This window comes from Lipophrys pholis (genome assembly GCF_963383615.2).
Source record: "Lipophrys pholis genome assembly, chromosome: 7".
In the NCBI taxonomy this organism is placed as follows: Eukaryota; Metazoa; Chordata; class Actinopteri; order Blenniiformes; family Blenniidae; genus Lipophrys; species Lipophrys pholis.
The window spans coordinates 22,482,867-22,503,077 of record NC_137638.1 but is presented as its reverse complement, the minus strand read 5'-3'; the positions used below and the strand labels follow the sequence as shown (position 1 = coordinate 22,503,077).

Below are 20,211 nucleotides of genomic sequence, written 5' to 3'. Positions count from 1 at the left end.
TGCCACGAATCTCTTCTGGCGGAGCTCGCACAGATCACACCGCTGTTTCTCTCTCTTTCCCTGAGATGACAGCTCTGCGTGTAGTTTCTAGAAGGCTTGAGGGAACATTATGTGCAAATGTTTAGTAGTAAGTGTTGTAGTTTGTGCAGTTTGAAACATGTGAAGCTTTCTCTCAGTCGCCTCGGATAATCCAGCTCCGAAAGCGGCAGTGAGGATGAAAATACAAGGATGGGAAGAAGGGAAAAAAATGTTTCTCACTACATTTCTTTTTTTTTTCTTTTACTGACATGAAAAGTTTTCGCTTAAGTACCCGTAGAAAAAAAAGTTTCAGCCTGATGTTTTTTTTTTTTTTTTGCACGTTTTCTCCCTATAAATGCGCTCATGTCGCTCCTGCAGGGTGTCGTGTTTTTAGGAAGACGTCTGAGCTGTTGGGATAACAAAGGATTTTAAAAGACTTCTGCTCCTTTTTCTGGTTGGTTTTTGTCATTGCACAAATAGTCTTTTTTTTTTTTCTTTTTTCCACCGGCTGTTCACACAAACCACTAAAACAAAGTGGAGGAGGGGAGAGAGAGGAGAGTACAGTAGAGCTCAGAATCTATGCACACATTATTCTTATTGTCTTATGGGTCACAGTATAAACATGTCTGCCTTTTCCTCCTGCATGTTTTCCCATTATTTGGCCAACAATTCTCAGTTGTCACTGTAATCTTTTTGTTTTTTCCCCTCTTGTGTGTGTGTGTGTGTGTGTGTGACTATGTGTGTGTGTGTACCGTGAACTCACTGTCTTGCCAAATCCCTTTGGGGGAGTTTGAACAGATTGCATTTTCCATCTGGTAAAACTATTCAGGTTACAGATAGAGGGAGTTGGCTTGAGTCAAAATGACCTCTAAAGTCCTGGAAGTGCTTACTGATTTGGCATTTGATGATTTCTGATGTGTCAGCTGATTATGAAACGCAATCCTCCCGCTTCAGTTACCCAACTATCTCCTCTCATCGCGTCCGTCCGTCCCCCCCCCCCCCCCCCCCCTCAAGGAGACGAGAAAGTGTCGGCAAAAAAAAAACAAAAACACAAACCTTTGCAAGTTTGCGGAGTTTCGCCTCTGCATAAACATGACAAAGGTCAAGCTGCAGATGAACGATGTCTCATGCGTGAGTCATTAAGATGCTGCATCCTGTTTTAACTGTACTGTTTATGTTGAGTCACTTAAGCTGTCAATGTATCCGTATAGATGCGCTGGACACTAGTGACGCCCCGACGAAAGGTCGCTGATGCTGTGTTTGGATGTCAAGTGATTTGTTTTTTGTTTTTTTTGTTGTTTTGGTACTTAGTTTTGCAGAACGTATATGTCTCAGCTGGGATGTCCGAGGACAAACGCCCGGCCATGACTGGTGTTTATCTCAGTGCGGATGTTATCATTATTAGTGGTCCGGCGTGTCATTTGCTGTTTTGTTTACGGTTTCCTCCTCTGGACACGTCTGCAGACAGGCGGCTGGGAGATGGTCGCAAAGTACAAACACCCACTCCTTTAACCCTCCCTACTCTCCATCTCTTCCAACACCCACCTGCTTTTCTCCTTCCCACCACACAGCACATTGTCCAAGATCTCCTCACTCCTCCTCACTCAAAAGATGAACCAGAGAAAACACTATTTCCCAACCATCAACTCCAGACAAGTGTCCACGGAGTTGACCATTCTTGAATTATTGATTTTTTTTTCCCTCTGTCTCTGTCTCTTTTTTTCGCCCCTTCTCATTTTTCATGCACGTCACAACACTGAGTCCGTGATCGCTCTCTGTGGCCGGAGGTCAGCATTTCTAAGTCGAGCAGCTTCCGCTCAGGAAAATGCTTACAAGCTGGTGGAGTCTTAATGCAGGGATGCCATGTGGGGAGAGTATTGGTCTTTCTGTTGGTTTTGTCTTTTACTTTTCAGTGTCAGAACTTTAGTGAATGTAAGTCTATTGTGTCAAAATTGACAAGACCCACTTTGTGACCAAACGCGCCTTGAAATTTTAGTTCCAGATGTTTCTCTTAATGGAACTTAAAAAGGTTCCTTTATTGCCTGTGTTTCCACCACAGCTTGATGGCATGGAGAGGTCTGCATTTCCATTTGATGGACTGTATAGATGGAGGAGGTTCAAATTATACTGGTTTTGATTGTGATTTTTTTTTTTTTGCATCTGGAACGGCTTCATTGAAAACCATGAAATACTCGAGTATTTGATGAAAGCACAGTGGGGACAAATGAAGACAACACAGCTGCAAGGATTTTTAAATATAGTTGGTAAACTTCAATACCACAAGTGGTTAATCAGCTATGTTCCGCACTGCGGGCCACACCCCTGAGGAATCTGAAGCTTTTGAAAGTTCCTGTGGTTTAAATGCAGCTGATAACGCCTCCCACCAATGGCTCCTGAGTGCTGCTGTTCTACTCGACTGACGTGCAAAAGCTGAGTAAGCAACCAGTGATGAGTTTGTTTAATTTCCTCAGGTTACTGAAAATTCATTTTTGCAAATCCTTCATTGACATAAATAACTCATCACCTCATTCGACATGAAAGAAATGTGCATTGATTGAAAGGAGCAGTGCTGTAACTCTGAAATAATGCCGTCTATTTAGGGCTCAACCAGTGGAAAATTCCTTAGTTTGCAGAACTCCAGACTTGGCAAGCTCCCAGAAAGTCATTTAAGTCTTTAACAACCCACTGAGATTAGATGTACTTATTTAGAAAATGAAATATGACTGCGAAGCAGCCATGCTCTTTGTCTCCTCAGCCTGAAACGATCGTCACAGAAGTCGTGGCTGGATTGACTTGTTGGTCTGCAGTAATTCACGAAGCAGACGTCCCAATTTCCCCGTTTTAAAGCTCCGGATACATTCTTCTCCATTTTTTTAAATGTTTCTGACTTTCTGTGGTTTCAGCAGCAGACAGGTCAACCTGTGCTCATCTCTCCTTGCCCGTCCTTCTGTTATGCAAGCGGTTTTCTCGTGAGAGCCGCCGGGTCTTTCCTCTGGCTGACTTTAGCACGCCACACAGAGTGGGCCATTCACCTTGTGCCAAGAGAACGCACCGCTGGAAGATTGAGGGCAGGCGGGTCGCGCTGAGCCACGCCAGCCCAGGTGAGGTGAGAGGAGGCCATTCAGGAGGCGGGCTGCTGAGTTTGTCCCCCTTTGGCCCCTTGCCTCAGAAAAAGTTGTTGATAGTATCAGGAAGTTATGTAATTCACATTTCCACCTGCCTCTGATTCGGTCATTTGTAACACAACAGCTGGATATTTTTTATGAACGTGTTTTTGAGGGAGGTTTTTCTGTCCTCAAGGAGACCTCAGTAACTAAACAAATCATTCTTCATTAATCCCCTTGGGGAAATCCCCCCCCCCCCCATCCTATTTCTGAGATCTTGGTGGTGATCTGTCAGTTGTGGGATTTGAACCTGCAAACATGCAAAGATTTTCATCGTGACACATTGGAAGTATCGTAAGAGACGCAGGTGAGACATGAGTTGCGTCATTGTTTTATGTAATTCTTTAAACTGGTTGAAAAACACATGTTGCTCTCTATGCGACTCCCTCAGCGGCCCTCCTCTCACGACGTGACGTTCCGGTTGAACTTCTAGACTGAGCCTTTGAGCAACACCTAAGAAAATGTTTTGCTTCCATCATAGAATTGGGGTTGTATCGCCGAGCTCCCGCTGTGTGTTTTTTTTTTTTTTTTGGTTTGGTTTTTTTTAACATGCAGGACCCCTGCTTCTTCTGTCTCTGCAGGGCTCAGGCGATTAGGCAGCAGACCTATTAGCGTAGTCTCCATGCTTCAGTTGAAACAATATGTTTTCCATCAAAGCTAAACGACAACTAATCTTGCATGACTTTATTATCAGGTCTGGGTACGGAGCACACTGTGGGAGTCGTCTTTCAAAAGGCTCAGAGGATGTTCAATTAGCTTTCAGGACTAAGCAGCTTGACACCATTTCATCCATATTCACTTCTATTTGGTAAAGTTTGCTGCAGCTCACCTGGAGGAACATTATTTCACTTCCCTCCACCCGGGATATATACTCAAGGTGTGTTTTTCTTCAGCTGGAGATAGCTATTGAATATGGAAAATGTTGAGAGGTGAATATTGCCTCCAGATTTAACTCGTCCACAAACCCATTTAAATTTGACTTTGGACATCTGCTACAGGGGGAAAAATGCTGTGTGAGTGTTAGTCTGCTTTCTAAACCAGAAATATGAAGTTGGTACGGTCAAAATAAGTTTAGTCAAAGGTGAGAATACAGCTTGGCTATGAATTATTCATCAGTGTAAGGAGCCCAAATACTGCATATCAATGACATTAAAATAGACAAATTGTTAGCGAGCTGATGAGTCATTAGAGGGAGTTCAACTGACAGTCGGGTGTATCAGTGATCACTGGCCAGGATGAGCTGAGAAATCCAATCTGCTAATGGGCTTGATGGAGTGTGAAACGTTAAAGGGACGGCAGTCTCATGGTGTGCGCCCTTTGCAGCTGAGGCCACATTAATTTGGTCAATAAGATCCGAAGCGGCGATGTGGCGACAGCGACTCGTTCTTGATCTCAGCAGCAGGTGATGAGGAGTCGAGCCTTCATCGGGAAATAATTGCATGAATCTTGAGCTCTACTTTCTGACTTTGTCAAACTCTCTCCTCTAATTATGCCACGGTGTCTTTTGGAAATCAGTGCAGATACACGCATGTTTTTTTTCTTTCTTCCGCCTTGGGCTTAAATTGGGGTGTAAGGAAATGTCAAGATAAGCATTTGCTGAAGAAATAACAGCTGGTGTTGTTTTTACAACAGAGAGAGGTACCATATTTACACGACAACGTCCCCTGAATAATATTATTCATCATCCCTCAGGAATATATATTTTTCTTCCCTTTATAGAAAGTTTTTCTTGATAATCACAAAACTTTTCCACCTGTTTGTCTTCTTGGTGCTGTTTAAAATGCAGTGTCTGGAGGGAAAATATCAACACAGGAGAGCGTTCAGCCCGAAAAAGGCGAGGACTGTACAAAAAAACCCCTGCAAATTGGTACTTACACCGTCATCATATGGTAATCACCTTAACGAAGTACACTATTGGCATTCAAAAGGCAGTGTTTGTTCCCAAAAAGGCAGTGAAAGGCGGTGCGAGGGTATTGTGATGCATTCCAGGCTTACGTCTCTCCATCCCTCTTCATTAGGTCATGTATGGAGGAAGGCGGTCTCGATGTCTTTATAAGTACAGCCAGGAAAAAGCAGGGCCTCACAGCGGGACCGGCCCTTCTAAATAAAGGCTGATGTTAGTGTCTGTATAGGCTTAGTATTGATGTTTGTGCAGGTTTCAGTGGCAGATGTCACGGTCTGGTATTCAGGGAAGGAGATTTATGGGAATAGTCCTGGTGTATTTGACACCGCAGAGGTCGAGGCTAAGGCATTACACGAATCAATGGGATTAATTTGATTGAGGTCTCATGTGTAATCTGACTAGATATGCTGATTGATGGACGGGGGTGGGGGGAGTTTTAAGAGATGAGAAGGATTATGATGGTTTAGATTAACTTAAAAAAATTCAATGATGGGGGGGTTGACCTTCATCCTGTATCAATTAGTTGTCAATCCAGGAGTTGGCCAAAGGTCTTTGTTGTATTTTGAATTGAGGCAGGTGAAACACACGTTGATTTTTCCCTCAAACTTCATTTTGTTTACATAAAAAAAAGAAATCAACCAAAAACAGACACCGCTCAGCCGTTGCCTAACTACTCCGCACTGATATTATAGCTGCAGCTGTTGTCATTTAGGTAATGAATAATGTTTTGGAAAGAGATGCAGCATTGTACTCTGTGGTGATCACGAGCCATCTGCCACATGCACGAAGCTGTAATCTACTGTACAACACACCAGCCTTGCTGTGTTCATATTTTACCTCGTTACAGAGCTCCTCATCAAGATAAGTTTATCACTTTTCTCCATAGCCTGGCCTCAATCCTCGCCTAGAGTTGTGTACAAAAGAATCCTAAAACCATGTGTGTATGGATAATTAAAGGCAGGAGACAAGGGGATTAATTCACAATCCCTGCGAGTCTTTCCATAAACCTGCAACAGCGTCTCCAGGACGACTGCCATGCCTGGGGGAAATGAGTCCTAATGCCACCGGGCTGTGCATTTGCTCACTTCAATCTCCACTGTTGTGTGAGAACAATGATGCTGCGGATTAACCAGCATGTCTTCCAAATGCTGCTGGATGTATGGAGCTCATAGAGCGCAGCCCTCTGTGAACTCCAGGGGGTGGGAGAAGGACTGTACCTCATTATTTGGTCCTGGATTGCACATTACGCTGTGAACGCCAGATAAATCCTTCCAGTTGTACTTTTCTTTTCTTTCTGCCAAGGTGGAAGATTAAATATCTCCTGGAATTGTTTTGCACTCAATAATGTATTCTTATTAATTGTTCAAACTGGTTTCAGAGCGCCACCTCTTCTTTTCTGGGAATCAAATAAAAAAAAAAAGAAGAAAATTTGTGGCGTGAAGAAGAGAAGTCCTCCTGTTGTCAGTCCATCCATCCTATACTGCACCACATCTGGTGGCGTCCCCTTATCAGTAGTGTTTAATGGTAGTGGTTGTCAGCACCACTGATAGATCCAAAGCAGCCTGTTTTTGTGTCTCAGATTGGGATTTTTAGGGCGGTTTTTTGTTGTACTTTTCGAGTGCAAATTAGAGGATCCCTTTGACCTCTGGAATTCAAACCCGTCCTCTGTGCGTGCCCTGACCTGCCAGCTGTGATCTACACCTTTTTCTTTATTGCTGTCATCAGTGTGCTGTGCATCCTCTACATCCTGCAGGGTGGAAAACCAGCCTGCGTCGACTGAAGCCAGCTCCAGATTGTTTCAATAACTCTCCTCTGGTGAGCGGGGACTCCAGCCAAGTGGTGTTTTTGTCTTTGCTTCTTTTGTGCATTTTGTCCTTTTTTCTCTTCAGTCTCAGTCCTCTTTGAAACTTCCACACAACTACAAGGAGATAAAAACATTCCCGTGGACGCTTTTGTTCTGTGCTTAAAAAGAAAGAAAACTTTGAACTGCCTGAAACATAACCGCACAAAATGATTTTCTGGTGTATTTCTGCCGTACAGCTTGTGTTGGGTTGACGAGCTTTTCACAGTTCAAAAACATTGTAAATCTTTTTCTAACTCTGATATTAAAAGTTTTGTAAATCTTTAAGGTCGGCCTGCCCTCCACTACCGCACAAAACCAAACTTGCATCAAGAATGTTATTTTCTTTATGCTCCACATCTGCCTTCCCTGTTGGACGGAGAGAATATTTCTCCTTCCTCTCCTTTCTACCTCCGTCATTGTCCTCTCCTGTTCAGAGATGGATCACAGCGCCACAATATTGCCCCTCCAGAACCTCCCCACCTCATCCCACCGCTCCCAAAACTCCTGCATGCAAGCTGTGCCATAAATTCTGCAAACGTGCTGGTGTTAAAAGCCAGTAAAACCGAGCGCCCTGTCTCTGCGGAGCGGACTTCTAGCAATGGGGCATTTAAGTAAGAAATCTAATAAAGCACATTCCTTGTAAAGTGGGCCTGTTCGGTTATTTTTCCCTCTCCTTGGCCTCATTAAAGAGCAATTACTTGTTCAAGGTGCCCCATATTGCTCCATCGAGGTAGTGTCAACGTCCCATTGTTTCGTATCTCGTAGTTCTCATTATCTATTCAAGGGCGCCGGAGCAGACTGTGCAGATTTTGTTGTTCCACGGTTAACATCTGGATGAAACTTGTGTCAGCAAAATCCTCTAAACAGCCAGGTTACTGAGTTCATTCTCTCACTAGATTGGACAGATTCTATTAAGCCTCATACAATGTCTTGAGTTGATTTACTTTGTCCATTTACTAACGGCGATTTGACAACATAGCAAAAACTCTCCAAATGAGCAGATTCCCTGTTCCTCAACTGCATTTCAATTCCACTGTGAGGAAGGGATAAACGGAACAAAGTGGGGGAAAAAAGGAATGAAGTGTGTATTTTCATATGCGTGTCTTACAACCTCGAGGCCTTCCCCAAGCGCGTCCACTGGGCTTCCATTCAGCCTACTCGGCCCGAGCCACAGGAAAAGCTTGAGGCAACAACCGAGGCTTCATATTGTGAGGCACCTTCACTCTCGCTACTCGCCTGACGTGTGCCGTCTGTGTTTTCTGTCTTTCAGTTGCCTATCTGGGTGACATCGCTCTGGACGAGGAGGACCTGCGATCATTTAAAGTGGACAGGATAATAGATTTGGCTCAGAGGACTGTTCAGACTTTCAATCACACAGATGCAGGTAATGGTTGTTAAACATTGGACTCTAAACGCTGCTGCAGAATTGACAACTTGACATTAATACAAATCAAAATAAATATCTTCATTATTGCTCTGAGGTAAAGTGTTGGGCGTTGTCACTTGAGATAAAATTCAACAAAAGAACTGAAATGATTGTGGTTCCCGTAAAGGGAGCTTCTGATTAGGGAGTAATTGCATACAAGGACATTTTTGCTCTCTTATACTTCAGCCTGGAAGCCACTCGGATCCTCTTCAGCTGAGACTCGGCAGCAACACCTGTCGGGCTAACGGCCTTTTGCTTTTCACGAGCTCTCTTTAAAGGTTTATGCCTCCAATCATCTTGTTATCACTGTGCATTGCTACACCTGTAACACCACGGTTTGGGGCAAAAATTGTGGGGCTTTGTCGCGCTGAATGTCTTTTCCTAAAATGAAAAGCACCATTTAGGCAAACAGCTGTGAGTCAGCGGGGACTGATCGGCTTCGCTTGTCTGGAGACTGGAAGTGAGCAGGAACCAACAAGACTGCTCAGGTTGCCGCCTGTGCTCAAACTATGTCAGCTTGCTTCGGATATTTTGTGCTTGATTTAATAAGCATGCAGAGGAAAATGATCACTTTGGTGGATTAAAAATACATTTCAGCTGCTTAAAATATCCAGTGAGTGAGGTGGATTTTCAGACTAAACGGTCACCTCTGAAGCAGGGGGTGAAGACGATGCTCCAGGAAACGGAGATGGACTGTGAGGTCACAGCAGTAGAGTCTCGTTTTGAAGAAGGAAAAGAAGAAGAAAAGCTACTTCAGTATAAAAAGATGGGAAAAAAACCCATTATCAGTGTCGTGGTGTTGCATAAGACTGCTCTTCAAAAAAACACACATCAAGTCAAGTGTGTGTCCTACATTTCCTCACAGAGATGTTTCATGTGTCAGGCTGCACAGACGTTCCGTCTCTGCAGTATCTGTATCGGATCAACTTACATAAGTGTGGATGCATGGGTGGAAAATCTTTTTTTTTCTCTTTCAGGAGGTACCATAAAAAGTCTCTTAATCATATGGTTGTGTTTTTTCTGTTGATTTTGAACCAGTTTTTTTTTCCCATTTGAATCATCTGTTGTTAAATTTGGGGTAGTGATGTGTTTATTCTGGTTCACAAACCCAATTGTGGTCAAGTCTCATGAATAATATTATATTGAAAAGTAGAAATAACAAAAAGTCTCAATCACATTTTGTCAATAGTTAATCTTTTCTAAAATTGCTTCCCATTGAAGGTAAGATACCTCTGACAGACTTCCACTGATCCACACGCAGCCTTGCACAGTATTGCTGGGATAGAATGGACCAAGTCATTGAGAGGCAGTTGAGGAAGCGTAACATAATCAGGTTAAAGTCTTAAGTCCATTTTTTTGACAAAATAATGAGACATGATTTTAGTTTTTGTTATTATAATGTTATAATTTCCACACTTCCCTCAAATGATATAGTAGAAAAGGACAGTTCTTCATTTTTCCAGTATGATGGGTACAGATCCCTTCCTTCTTTCTCTCGATTGTACTTTTTCACCGTAACAATTTAGTCAAATACATTCAAAAATGTGTGAAAACTCCTTATAAATCAGTTTCTACTCATTCTAAAAATTCTGCTCTTACATCTGAACGTTGATCAGCATTTATTAAACTCTTTCTTCTGGACTTCGAGACTTGCTCAGTACTCACAAGCCCAAAAGCTTCACCACATAATTTTTCCTTCTGGAGTTGACTTCATTCACTCGATTGTCTGAAATACACAACAGCTGGTGAAGCTTGCAGCACAATCGGAATAATAATAAGAAATATGACAAAAGCTTCTGGCCTAAAAATACTTTTGCATGTAACTTTGAATGAAGACTGTCGATTTAATCGTCTCACTGTAATTAACACATCTCCCCACAAGTTTAGTTTCCCCAGCACTTCTTATCAGTTGACTGAACAGATTTGACTGTTATCAGCCATTTCCTCAACACATGCACAAGTGTACGTGCTAATTGATCTTGGCAGGCAGCTGAGATTTACTCTTGCAGACTGAAATTCAAACGGAACACATTGTCCAATAAACTAAAAAAAAAAGCTTGTGGCTTGCACTTCAAACGCGGTTGGCGTGAAAACACGAAGGCACCTTCTCTATGCTGTTACTGATTTACCACCAGCATTTCTCACCAGGGTCGTCTGATATCAAACGATTAACTTGTACTACTTTCCTTGTCAATACTTAAATTCGTAAAGATTTTCCTGTTTTTTACTAATACCAAATTGCATAGCTGTGTAAACAGATGTTACATGGAGCTTTCAATAAACAGCGATGCAGATCAATATATCCTGAACAACCTGCAGATGTTTGTTTTTTTCAGGCACTGGCAGATTTACTTTTAGTACTGCAACCTCAAATGAAAAACTGAGTGAAATCATCTGTCAGAGTCTTTATCTGGAAGTCGTGCGGTTATATTCCAGACCCCTGAAGTTGATTAAAGTTGTCTGTTGGCGTCCTCACTAACTTGGCCAAATGGAAGAGAAAGGAAAATCCCGAGCGCCAACAATGCTTTATCAATAAAATTCTATTTATACAAGTTAAAATGTAGGTTTATTCATAACACATCCATTGTATTGACAAACTGCTGTCATATCTCTCACTGGAAGAGAAACGTATAAAACATAGTTTCATTAAAGAAAATTTAAATAATTATCACAAAATATAATTGTTTTTGTACATGTTTTTGCAACCCATCATAGATCACTCAAAGTTAATATTTATACTCTTGCGACATTACAAATTCTGACAACTCGATTTTGGGGGGAAAACCAACACTTTGTGTTTACTTAATGTCGGTACCAAAGTCCAGGTCATTGGTTGGGCTGCATCAGAAAGGAAATCCCAACCATAAACCTGCAGTGTCATCAGGATGTTTTATTTTCTCTTTTTGAACACCGGGTTTGAGACAAGCCATGGTAACATTATGTTTGGTTGAGTCACAATAAAATGGTGAAATTAATTTAAAACAAAAAAAACACTCCTCTTTTTGAACGTATTTCACACGACTAAATGATTCAGGGAAAAAAATCCCTTGTTTTTTGGTGTTGTTGGCACCGAATTGGATTGACAACAAAATGTCTCTTTGTGTGTGAAACTGTTGCATTATGGGACCAGCAAATGTACAGAATCAACACTGCTTTTCTACTTGTTTTAAATCATCAGGATCAACCAATCAGACCAGCCAGAACAGGCTGGGCACACATCGCAGGAAAAGAGCGGCTACCTCCAGACCCGAGCGTGTTTGGCCTGAAGGTGTTATACCTTATGTCATCAGTGGTAACTTTAGTGGTAAGTAACAATATATACTTGCTATTAAACCTATCCTGTCACAGCTGACAGGATTTGGAATGCGTACCTCTCACACCCATAAGCTGAATATTTCATGATCCCTAGAAAGTTGAAAACAAACAGAAAAGCAGAGAAATAGAATTTTTGTGGCTGTATATTATTCATTAAAATGCCCCTAGGACTTATGGAGGACACATTTGTAACACAACCTTCTCAGTACTGTAACATTGTCATTGAATTCCTGGCAAAAGCATTCACTAAATGCCATTTTTGATCATTTTACAGCCATAAAACCTAACTGAAGATATTCGATAGAAATGTGGTCTCGATCAGAAATTGTTCAAGACAATTGAAATTCTCAGAAATAGAGAAGCACTATTCTTCAAGGAGGCTAAAATGGACTACATGATCATTTTGAAGACATTTTCTGGCAGCCATTATATGTTCAATTCAACCTTTTTGAGTAGGGTCACTGTGATCTCATGGCATGAGATATACTTTTTGATAATAGAAAAAGAAATCTTACATGAGCGAGTGTGAATGATGTTGAAGAGGGAGAACAGAAAGAAACTGCCAGACTGGAAGGTGGCAGCCATCCGCCTCTACTGGCTGGGGGAGTCGGGGCAAAGAGGGAGAGGAGGAGGGGAGGGGGGTGCATATCCTGCAGCTTTTAGTCTAAACAGGATGTTACTGAAGGACATAAAAAAATAGGGAAATGATTTGTGATCTTTAGGCATTTGGAATGTCCAATAATGTCCAATGTTGGAATTAAAAAAAGTATTGTGAGCTATACATAAGTCTACTTTTCCTCTTAGAAATGCTGTGTTCCAGTGTGTTCTCTCACCCACACTGACTTTTTATTCAGGCAGCCAGCGGGCGATATTCCGCCAAGCCATGCGCCACTGGGAGAAGCACACCTGCGTGACCTTTGTCGAGAGGACTCAGGAGGAAAGCTATATTGTCTTCACCTATCGACCATGCGGGTGAGTCAGTGGAGCTTTGAGCTCCCACTAGCAGGAACTGAACACTAGTGGCTCTCTGTTGAGGTTTGATCATCTCCGGCTAATTATTTAGGCTTTTCTTGCCTCCAGCTCAGCAGGGCTTCATTGAGGTTCCCTCCGTCTGTTTACAGTCCCTCTGCAGTGAGCCTGAGCTGTTCTTTTAACCCCCCGCCGGTCCTGAAAGAGACATCTATTCAGTGGCTAGGAATTTCCTGTGCCTCTTCATCACACTGCATCAGTGACTCGTGTCATACACTTCGCCCGGGACAGCACACAAAAGAGAGATTTCCTCGGCTGCTCCATAACACCGTTTTCCGCACCAAAGTCAGACTGCTGTGTCCACTCAGCGTTTCTCCTTAAATAGAAAGTCAGAGGAAATAGTGGTTGTGGATTTTAATCTTGCGAACCGATTATAGACAACCTGTTCAGACAGGAAAAGCTCTTTGGTTTCATAATGAACAATTTTTTTGAATTTGGTGCTTTGTTGAACAAACACCTGCATGACCTATTTGTGGGAGAAAGAAGTCAGCCCGGTTCAAAGTTATTAAAGAAGTTTCCAGGGGAAAGACCAGTCATTATGTTGTTACACAAAGTGTACTTGACCCACTGATTTGTAGGGTTCAACACAAACAGCTTTAAAGCAAGCGGATGCGACTCATGGAGGTTTTTTTAAATTTTATTTCCAGTTTACTGTTAATAGACATTTTTATCTTAGCGACTGGCCTCTGGGGCAACAAGGATGACATTATCCACACAGGCAGCAGCGGTTAGCAGTGGGAACGCTTGACTCTGCTGCATATTCAGCAGGCCCCCATCTGTCCTGTGCAAAGTTCAAGGCGTGTCTCAGGAGAGCCTGACTTGGCTCGCAGTAATTAGAGAGCGGCTGTCTGGCCCACAGGGCCATTATGTGTGTGCCCGTCCTGCAGACTCCCACACTGAACCTTTCATGTCACACTGAGATGGAGCTCTGCAGTCAGCCAGCTTCCACCGTCACTCTCAGCATTTGCATTGGCAAGCCGATGAATGAATGTCACTCCTGTATGTGTCGACGACGGGTCATTCGACTTATTAAACAGACCAGGGGTTGTTGAGAAAAAGATGTTTTGGTTATATACATAAACAACGTGTTGAAATGTAAAGCGTTATTAGACTTTAGAGAGCCAGAGACACACTCTTTTCCTTCTCATCCTCCCATGTTTCCACTGGTTTCGGGAGGCATAGAGTTCACCATTCTGACTTTGTCAACACTACCTCTCTGTGTTTCCACGTGTGCGTCTGGCTGCTGATTCATAGGTGCTGCTCCTATGTGGGTCGTCGAGGAGGGGGCCCCCAGGCCATATCCATCGGTAAAAACTGTGACAAGTTTGGCATTGTGGTGCACGAATTGGGTCACGTGATCGGCTTCTGGCATGAACACACACGGCCCGACCGAGACGAACACGTCAGTATAATCCGGGACAACATTCATCCGGGTAGGTGCACGGTGATCCCTCAGCAATAATGTGCAACCAGTGTAGCCAGAAACCAACTAATAAGAGCCACCTGTTTTTCTCACACAGACAGGGAAGGCTATGATTATAACAAAAGCAACAAACATCTGTACACGCTCATGTTTAGCCAGAAACTTTCCATTAAAACGTGTCCTCAGATCTCTTGACAAGCATAGAAAACCAATCCTGACAGTCTGTATTCATCTTTGACATACATAGAGGAGTGTTCACAGTGTGACCTGGCTTCACGTTTCGATGTTTCCCTTTCACAGGACAGGAGTATAACTTCTTGAAGATGGAGCCAGGGGAGGTGGACTCTCTGGGAGAAGTCTACGACTTTGACAGTATCATGCACTATGCCAGGAACACATTCTCCAGGTAGGAGCCCTGTCAAGTTCCACCCCGTATAAACTGGCATCGTGTGATTGAGTCAGCTTCCCCCCTCTGCTTCAGCCTTTTAACCCATCAGTGTTTTCCATTCTGCTCATAATCTTTAATGACTGTGTGGATTTGTAATGTACCACGTCTGTCTCTGTGGTCTACTGCTGAGTAATGTGGCTCTATTCCCAAATCGGGGGAAGAAGGTAGAATGAAGCCTTTAATTCTTCTGCACTAATAAATCACTTTGAGGATCCAACTTGTTGCTTCAGGCCATTGAGTTTTTGAAAAGCCTGCTCTTACTTGAATATTTGTCTTAGATGTGGATTGTTCAGGTGCAAAGACACAGAAACTGATTTCTTGGAAGCAGATGAGTCTTTCGTGGATTTCTATAAAGAGAGTTTCACTTTTGAAGTCAGAAGCATTCTTCTGCAACTTTCTTTGGGTTGGGCCTTTTTTTTTTCAATAGCCGATCCTTCCAACACTGTATCAGTCTCCGGGAGAACTGGAGAAGCACTAATGTGATTTGTGCAACATTGGGACAGGATTATGTTGCCTATTGTTGTGTTGGGTTTCTGGGGATCAAAAAATAATATACCAGCCGTATGAAGAAATTGAACTCATGTGGCTCTATTTAGTATCTTTCCCCGAGTCTCAGTGAATCTGAGTGAATTGGTTTTTGGCCTGAGTTCACAGGCTTTACCTGTGGCAATGAAAACAGTCTCTTTTACGCTTTTCACTGTTATTACGGATTTAGCAGGATTAGCAGCATGACAATAGATTGTTGTGAAAGTTCCTCAGTCGGACGTCTCTGACGGGGATATAATCGTGTCATTTTATGCGTTGTTTTCTTTTGAGCGAAAGCGATTTCTTTGTGGTCCTTGTTAAAGGGTTTAGCTACCAGCTTCTGCCCACAGCCTTTATAAATTAGAGCTTGTTTTCTTCAGTTCCTGCTGCTTTTGCTGCGGCAGCAGCCCCACTAAAACGGTGTCGTTCCTGGTGGTTGAGCTAAGCCAGCAGCAGCAGCCCCGGTTCCTCCCGGCAAAATCTCTGCACACCACTCTCGAGGTTATATGAAGCTGCTTGTAAATGTTGTACTTTCATGCCATAAAACATCTCATTATAATCTTAAAAGGTCTTTGAAGACACTTTGATGATTAGTAGCCTGATGTCACACTGGGTTACTTGGCGGACTCGTATTTCTGAGGTGTGTGCTGAAAAACATATAATACCTTCAGTGTAATTACAAATACCTGGCTGCTAAATGTCTCCTGCACACCTCGCACTTTTTATTCACCCCTAATAATCACCTACATATGGTATAGAATAAGCAGTTGGAAACTTTATTGGCCTCATTATTGTTTCACTCACAAAAGGAAAAGTTTCGCCGCATCTCTACTGTGCCTCGGACTTCATTTTTCAGGCTTTGGACAGTCGGTAAATAAATGAACAGAAATAGCCATCTGTGGAAGTCCAGCTAAAACCAAAGTTGGTTGGAAAAACTCTGTGCTTGTATAAGCACAGCAGTTCGCATCTCCCTTAAAATGACACTTAAATTAGTCACCAGCTGACCTCATTCTCCACTCCCCGCTGCATGCCCCAGGAAGCTCCGCCAGATGTTGTGCTGTCATTCACCACTACACAGGGGTGTTGCGGTTTTTCACAAGAAACTTTAGTCGGAAAAGCCACATGACGAACACGGGTCAGTCTGGAACTTTACTCTGGTCACCCCAGACTGTAGTTAATTTCAAATATTATTAAGTAGCAAACCAAGTGAGTGCAAAAATAGACCTCTTGGGAGAAGTTGAGTCTGAATTGTTTGCTGATTTATTATTATTATAAACACAAAAGCATCAGCAAGCCTAACCCTAACCTTTGCTTCTTTACACACTTGTTGTTGTCATTGACATATTCCCTAAACTGTGACAACAGAGCTTCAGTCGTTTCGCTATTACAGTTACCCCCTGATGCTATGTGCTGGATATGCCTCTTGTTTTCTGTATTCCAGCTGCAGTTTACGCTCACGTCTGCTACATAGATAAATGAATTATAGGAGCGCTTTTGGACTGCTGCAGAAACAGTCACTTCAGCTATGCAGTGTTTTACCAAACACAATAGTTGTGCCAGCCCTGAGTAAGTCCGAGAAGGTGTAATGGGATCTCTGGGCACATGAAAAAACACAAAGAAAACAACCATATAAGCTCAGGCTATGATCATTACTACCTCAATCTGATATAAGAACCAGCTGTTGGTCGGTCCTCTGTGTCAGCTGTACACATATATATTTATACTCCCCACCACTGGCTCTCATGCCCTGGTGTTCCTCTCTGTGTAGTGGCCTCTTCCCAGATCAGCTGCCTTCGCTCTTGCAGCGAACAGATTCCCATAAGCAGAGAGGGGATCTTTGTCTAAATGGCGGCTGAGGCTGGAGGTAGGCCAACGTACAGAAATTCCTGTCTGGCCCCGTGCATCCAAACTGCAGGTCGGAAACGCACCTCACGCAGACTGAAGCTTGAAATGCCGCTCGTCAGTACCGCAGACGCAGATTTTGGATTTCTTGACGTGTTTGATTGCCTGTACAGAAAAATGGACGAATGGAAAGGCAGAAAGAAACATCTGGCGTGATATATAACATGAAACATTATACTCCTGCGTCATACAGCTTTACTTCATGCAAACAACTTGTACTCCCTTCAGTTGGGCTTTTAGGTTTACAGGATTTGTTTGGCAACCCGAACAAAGTCCAAACCAAACTCATAAATGGCTGGGTTTTTTTTTCAGTTTTAGAAAAAAAGGGGTCTTTTGGGGAAAGGTTATAATCCTGTGTTGGATTTCGGTCTGTTCAGCACATGTCCTTCTTGCTGTTGTCGCTTTCAGGTCAACTTTGGACTTAACCTGCTAATCCTGTAAATGTGCAGGATCCCCGACAGCTCTGCGCACAACGGAGCAGTCCAGTCCTGAAGTGTGTTTGTATGGGGTAGTTTACCCTGTCCTGTTTTTTGGTCCAACTCTCTTCCTGTCCGGATTCGTGGAACTGTGCTGATCAATAGGACTGCTTAAACATGTGAGAGCGATGGCTGCTGCTGGGGAATGTTTCACAGAGCTGTATTCGCAGACGAGGGGCTCCTGTTAGCTTTTCACAAGTCATTCCAAGCACTTTCTCTTTAGTGCTGATTGGCTGATTTACCTGTGCTGGTGTCCCTTTTTTTGTTACTCCATTGTTGGCCGTTGTGTTTGCGCTGTGTTTTACAGTAAATCACCGTGGGAAGCCAGGGCCTTTGCTGCGGGTATTGTTGGGAAGATTTCATGGCTTGTCTTGATGTTTTTCTGTGTCTCCTGGGGACAAGCCCAGTTGATCCCATAGCTTTTTGTTCTGGGGTGTGTTACCCGACCCACAGCTCAGCTTGCCCCCCTCCATTGCTCCAGAGATATTTTTTTTAGCACTGATGCATGGAGCTGTGCCAACTCAAATAGAGACCTGCCAGCGTGCCCTTTGTCTGCTCTGACACCGACTGGAGTGGCTTTTTTTTTTTTTTTTTCTACCAGCAGCCAGCATACGGGCTCCTGGAGGCTCACAGACATATAGACAGACAGACAGACAGAGTCTAAACTGTTAGCTCAGGCTGCTTTGTTTGCACATGCCTGGCGTTGATAGGCATGTCACCATGGGAACAGCCAGGGAGCCAGGACGTTCCTGGCCAATACTTGGAGAAAAATGAAGATGATAAACTAGCAAAGTGTCAAGTGAAGCAGCGTGGTGAATAACAGTCTCTGTGGACTAACTGTTCTGTTCTTTTTTCTTTTTCTTTTTTTTTTCCCTTCCCAAAGCTGTAGAGATGATTCACCTGAGCAGTTTTATTCTTTTCAGCCTGGACTTCTTTCAAAAATGTGGCTGATGTTCACATCCCTGCCTTCACAGTTCAACGCAATTCATTTTGATCTCTCTGTAACTCCGGAAAAGGGCTTAAGCTCTTAGTTTTGGTCCATCTGTGGGGCAGACATGTGTGAAGAATGATCTCAGCCTTAACCCCTGAAGCAGACTGCATGACCCTGACCTCAAAGCAAAACAATGATAAGTGACTGCAACTGTCCGTCTGGTGCACTTCAGACACATTTTTTTGTTTTTTTAAAAATCCACATTCAATTTAGAGAAATACTTCCTTATAGTTTATAAAAGAAAACTAGTTTGCACTTAAAGTTTGCGCAAAAAGCATTAAGATGAATATTAGAAAAGCTACTTTGGGTCAAATGGAAAAGTATGTCAAGTATTTCCTCACTGGTTTCGTAACATTATCGAAAGTTTATCACTTGAAAGTTTTTCTTTTTTTCCTTTTCTTATTTTTTCAGCCAAGTAACTTGATCTGTATATTTAATGATAGGGCTCTTTGTGTTCAGATGAGTGTGGTTGTTCTTCTTCCTCCACTGCAGTCTCCTTATTAACATTCATTCCTTCATCCATCTTCTGTACCCGCCTTATTCATGTCAAGGTCATTGAGTTTGATGCTTGACTCCGCTAAGAGGCAGGGGACATTCGCTACAGGACACCAGTGCACCACAACACTTAATCAACACACATTCCCACTGAGTATACAGTGAGTCACCAATAATGCAAAAAACATGCCTTTGGATTGAGGGAAGAAGATGAGGTATCCAGAAAAAACCAACACAGACCCAGGAAGAACATGTGGATTCCACACCAAAATGTCCCAGTCTATCATTAGAATTCATCTTGTTATTCAATCCCACATCCATTCTGACATTTCTTTGGTCAGAAAACATATGTTGATGTTCTCAATTTTAATCCAGAGGTATTACGGCAATGAGCTCGCCATGCCTCTCTTCTCTGGCAGCTGGATTTGATGAATTTTTCTCCCAAAAAATACCACAATTTGTTTGCCATTGTCAACACTGGCAATGCTCCTTTTCATCATCGTATTTAGAGGTCTCAATTCTTTAGGAGCAGTTAATTTTAACATTGACGGTGATTGAATTGCACCAATTCATGGTAATTCACTTAATCCTTGAGCAAACGTGTTTTGTGGCGTGTATGTTGGAACACTTAGCGCTCTCGTTTCACCGTGTCTGGGTTCAAATACCGGCTGGGCCTTTCTGTGTGGCGTTTGCATGTTCTCCCCGTGTGTGTGTGAGTTTTTCTCTGGCTACTTCTGTGCATGTGAGGTTAATTGGTGAACCTAAATTAACCTTATGTGTGAATGTGAGTGTGTGTGGTTGTCTTTCTCCCTGTGATGGACTGGCGACCCGTCCAGGGTGTATCCCGCCGTTGCCCATTGTAAGCTGGGATTGGCTCCAGCGACCCTGCGCAGGATTAAGCGGTATTAGACATACATGGATGTTGGAATAGTTAGCAGGATCATGTGCATGCTGTCTGGGTTTCATGCAACATTAACATCAGGCTCTCTCTCTGAATTACAGAGGCATCTTTCTGGACACCATCCTGCCACGCTACGATGTGAATGGAGTGCGGCCACCCATTGGCCAGAGAACCAGGCTTAGCAAAGGGGATATTTCTCAGGCACGCAAACTCTACAAATGCTCCAGTAAGACCAAAATGACAGATCCTGTCTGCTCCGGGTTTTTCCTGTCTATTTTTGCATTTTTGCACAGCAGAGAGGGAGAGAATGAGCGGTCTGACTCCTCCTGCCTTCACCAGATGCAGCTCACAC

At 43.1% G+C, this 20,211-nt stretch overlaps 1 protein-coding gene across 1 annotated transcript in view; it reads left to right on the top strand.

Moving 5' to 3' along the window:
• bmp1a (bone morphogenetic protein 1a) overlaps positions 1-20,211 on the top strand; it is a 31,482-nt gene that overhangs the window by 292 nt on the left and 10,979 nt on the right. Inside the window, exons 2-7 of the mRNA XM_080467926.1 lie at positions 8,199-8,312; positions 11,533-11,658; positions 12,524-12,641; positions 13,953-14,131; positions 14,422-14,527; positions 19,961-20,085. Coding sequence (XP_080324052.1) covers positions 8,199-8,312; positions 11,533-11,658; positions 12,524-12,641; positions 13,953-14,131; positions 14,422-14,527; positions 19,961-20,085 — 768 coding nt within the window. The remainder of the gene's footprint in view (positions 1-8,198; positions 8,313-11,532; positions 11,659-12,523; positions 12,642-13,952; positions 14,132-14,421; positions 14,528-19,960; positions 20,086-20,211) is intronic.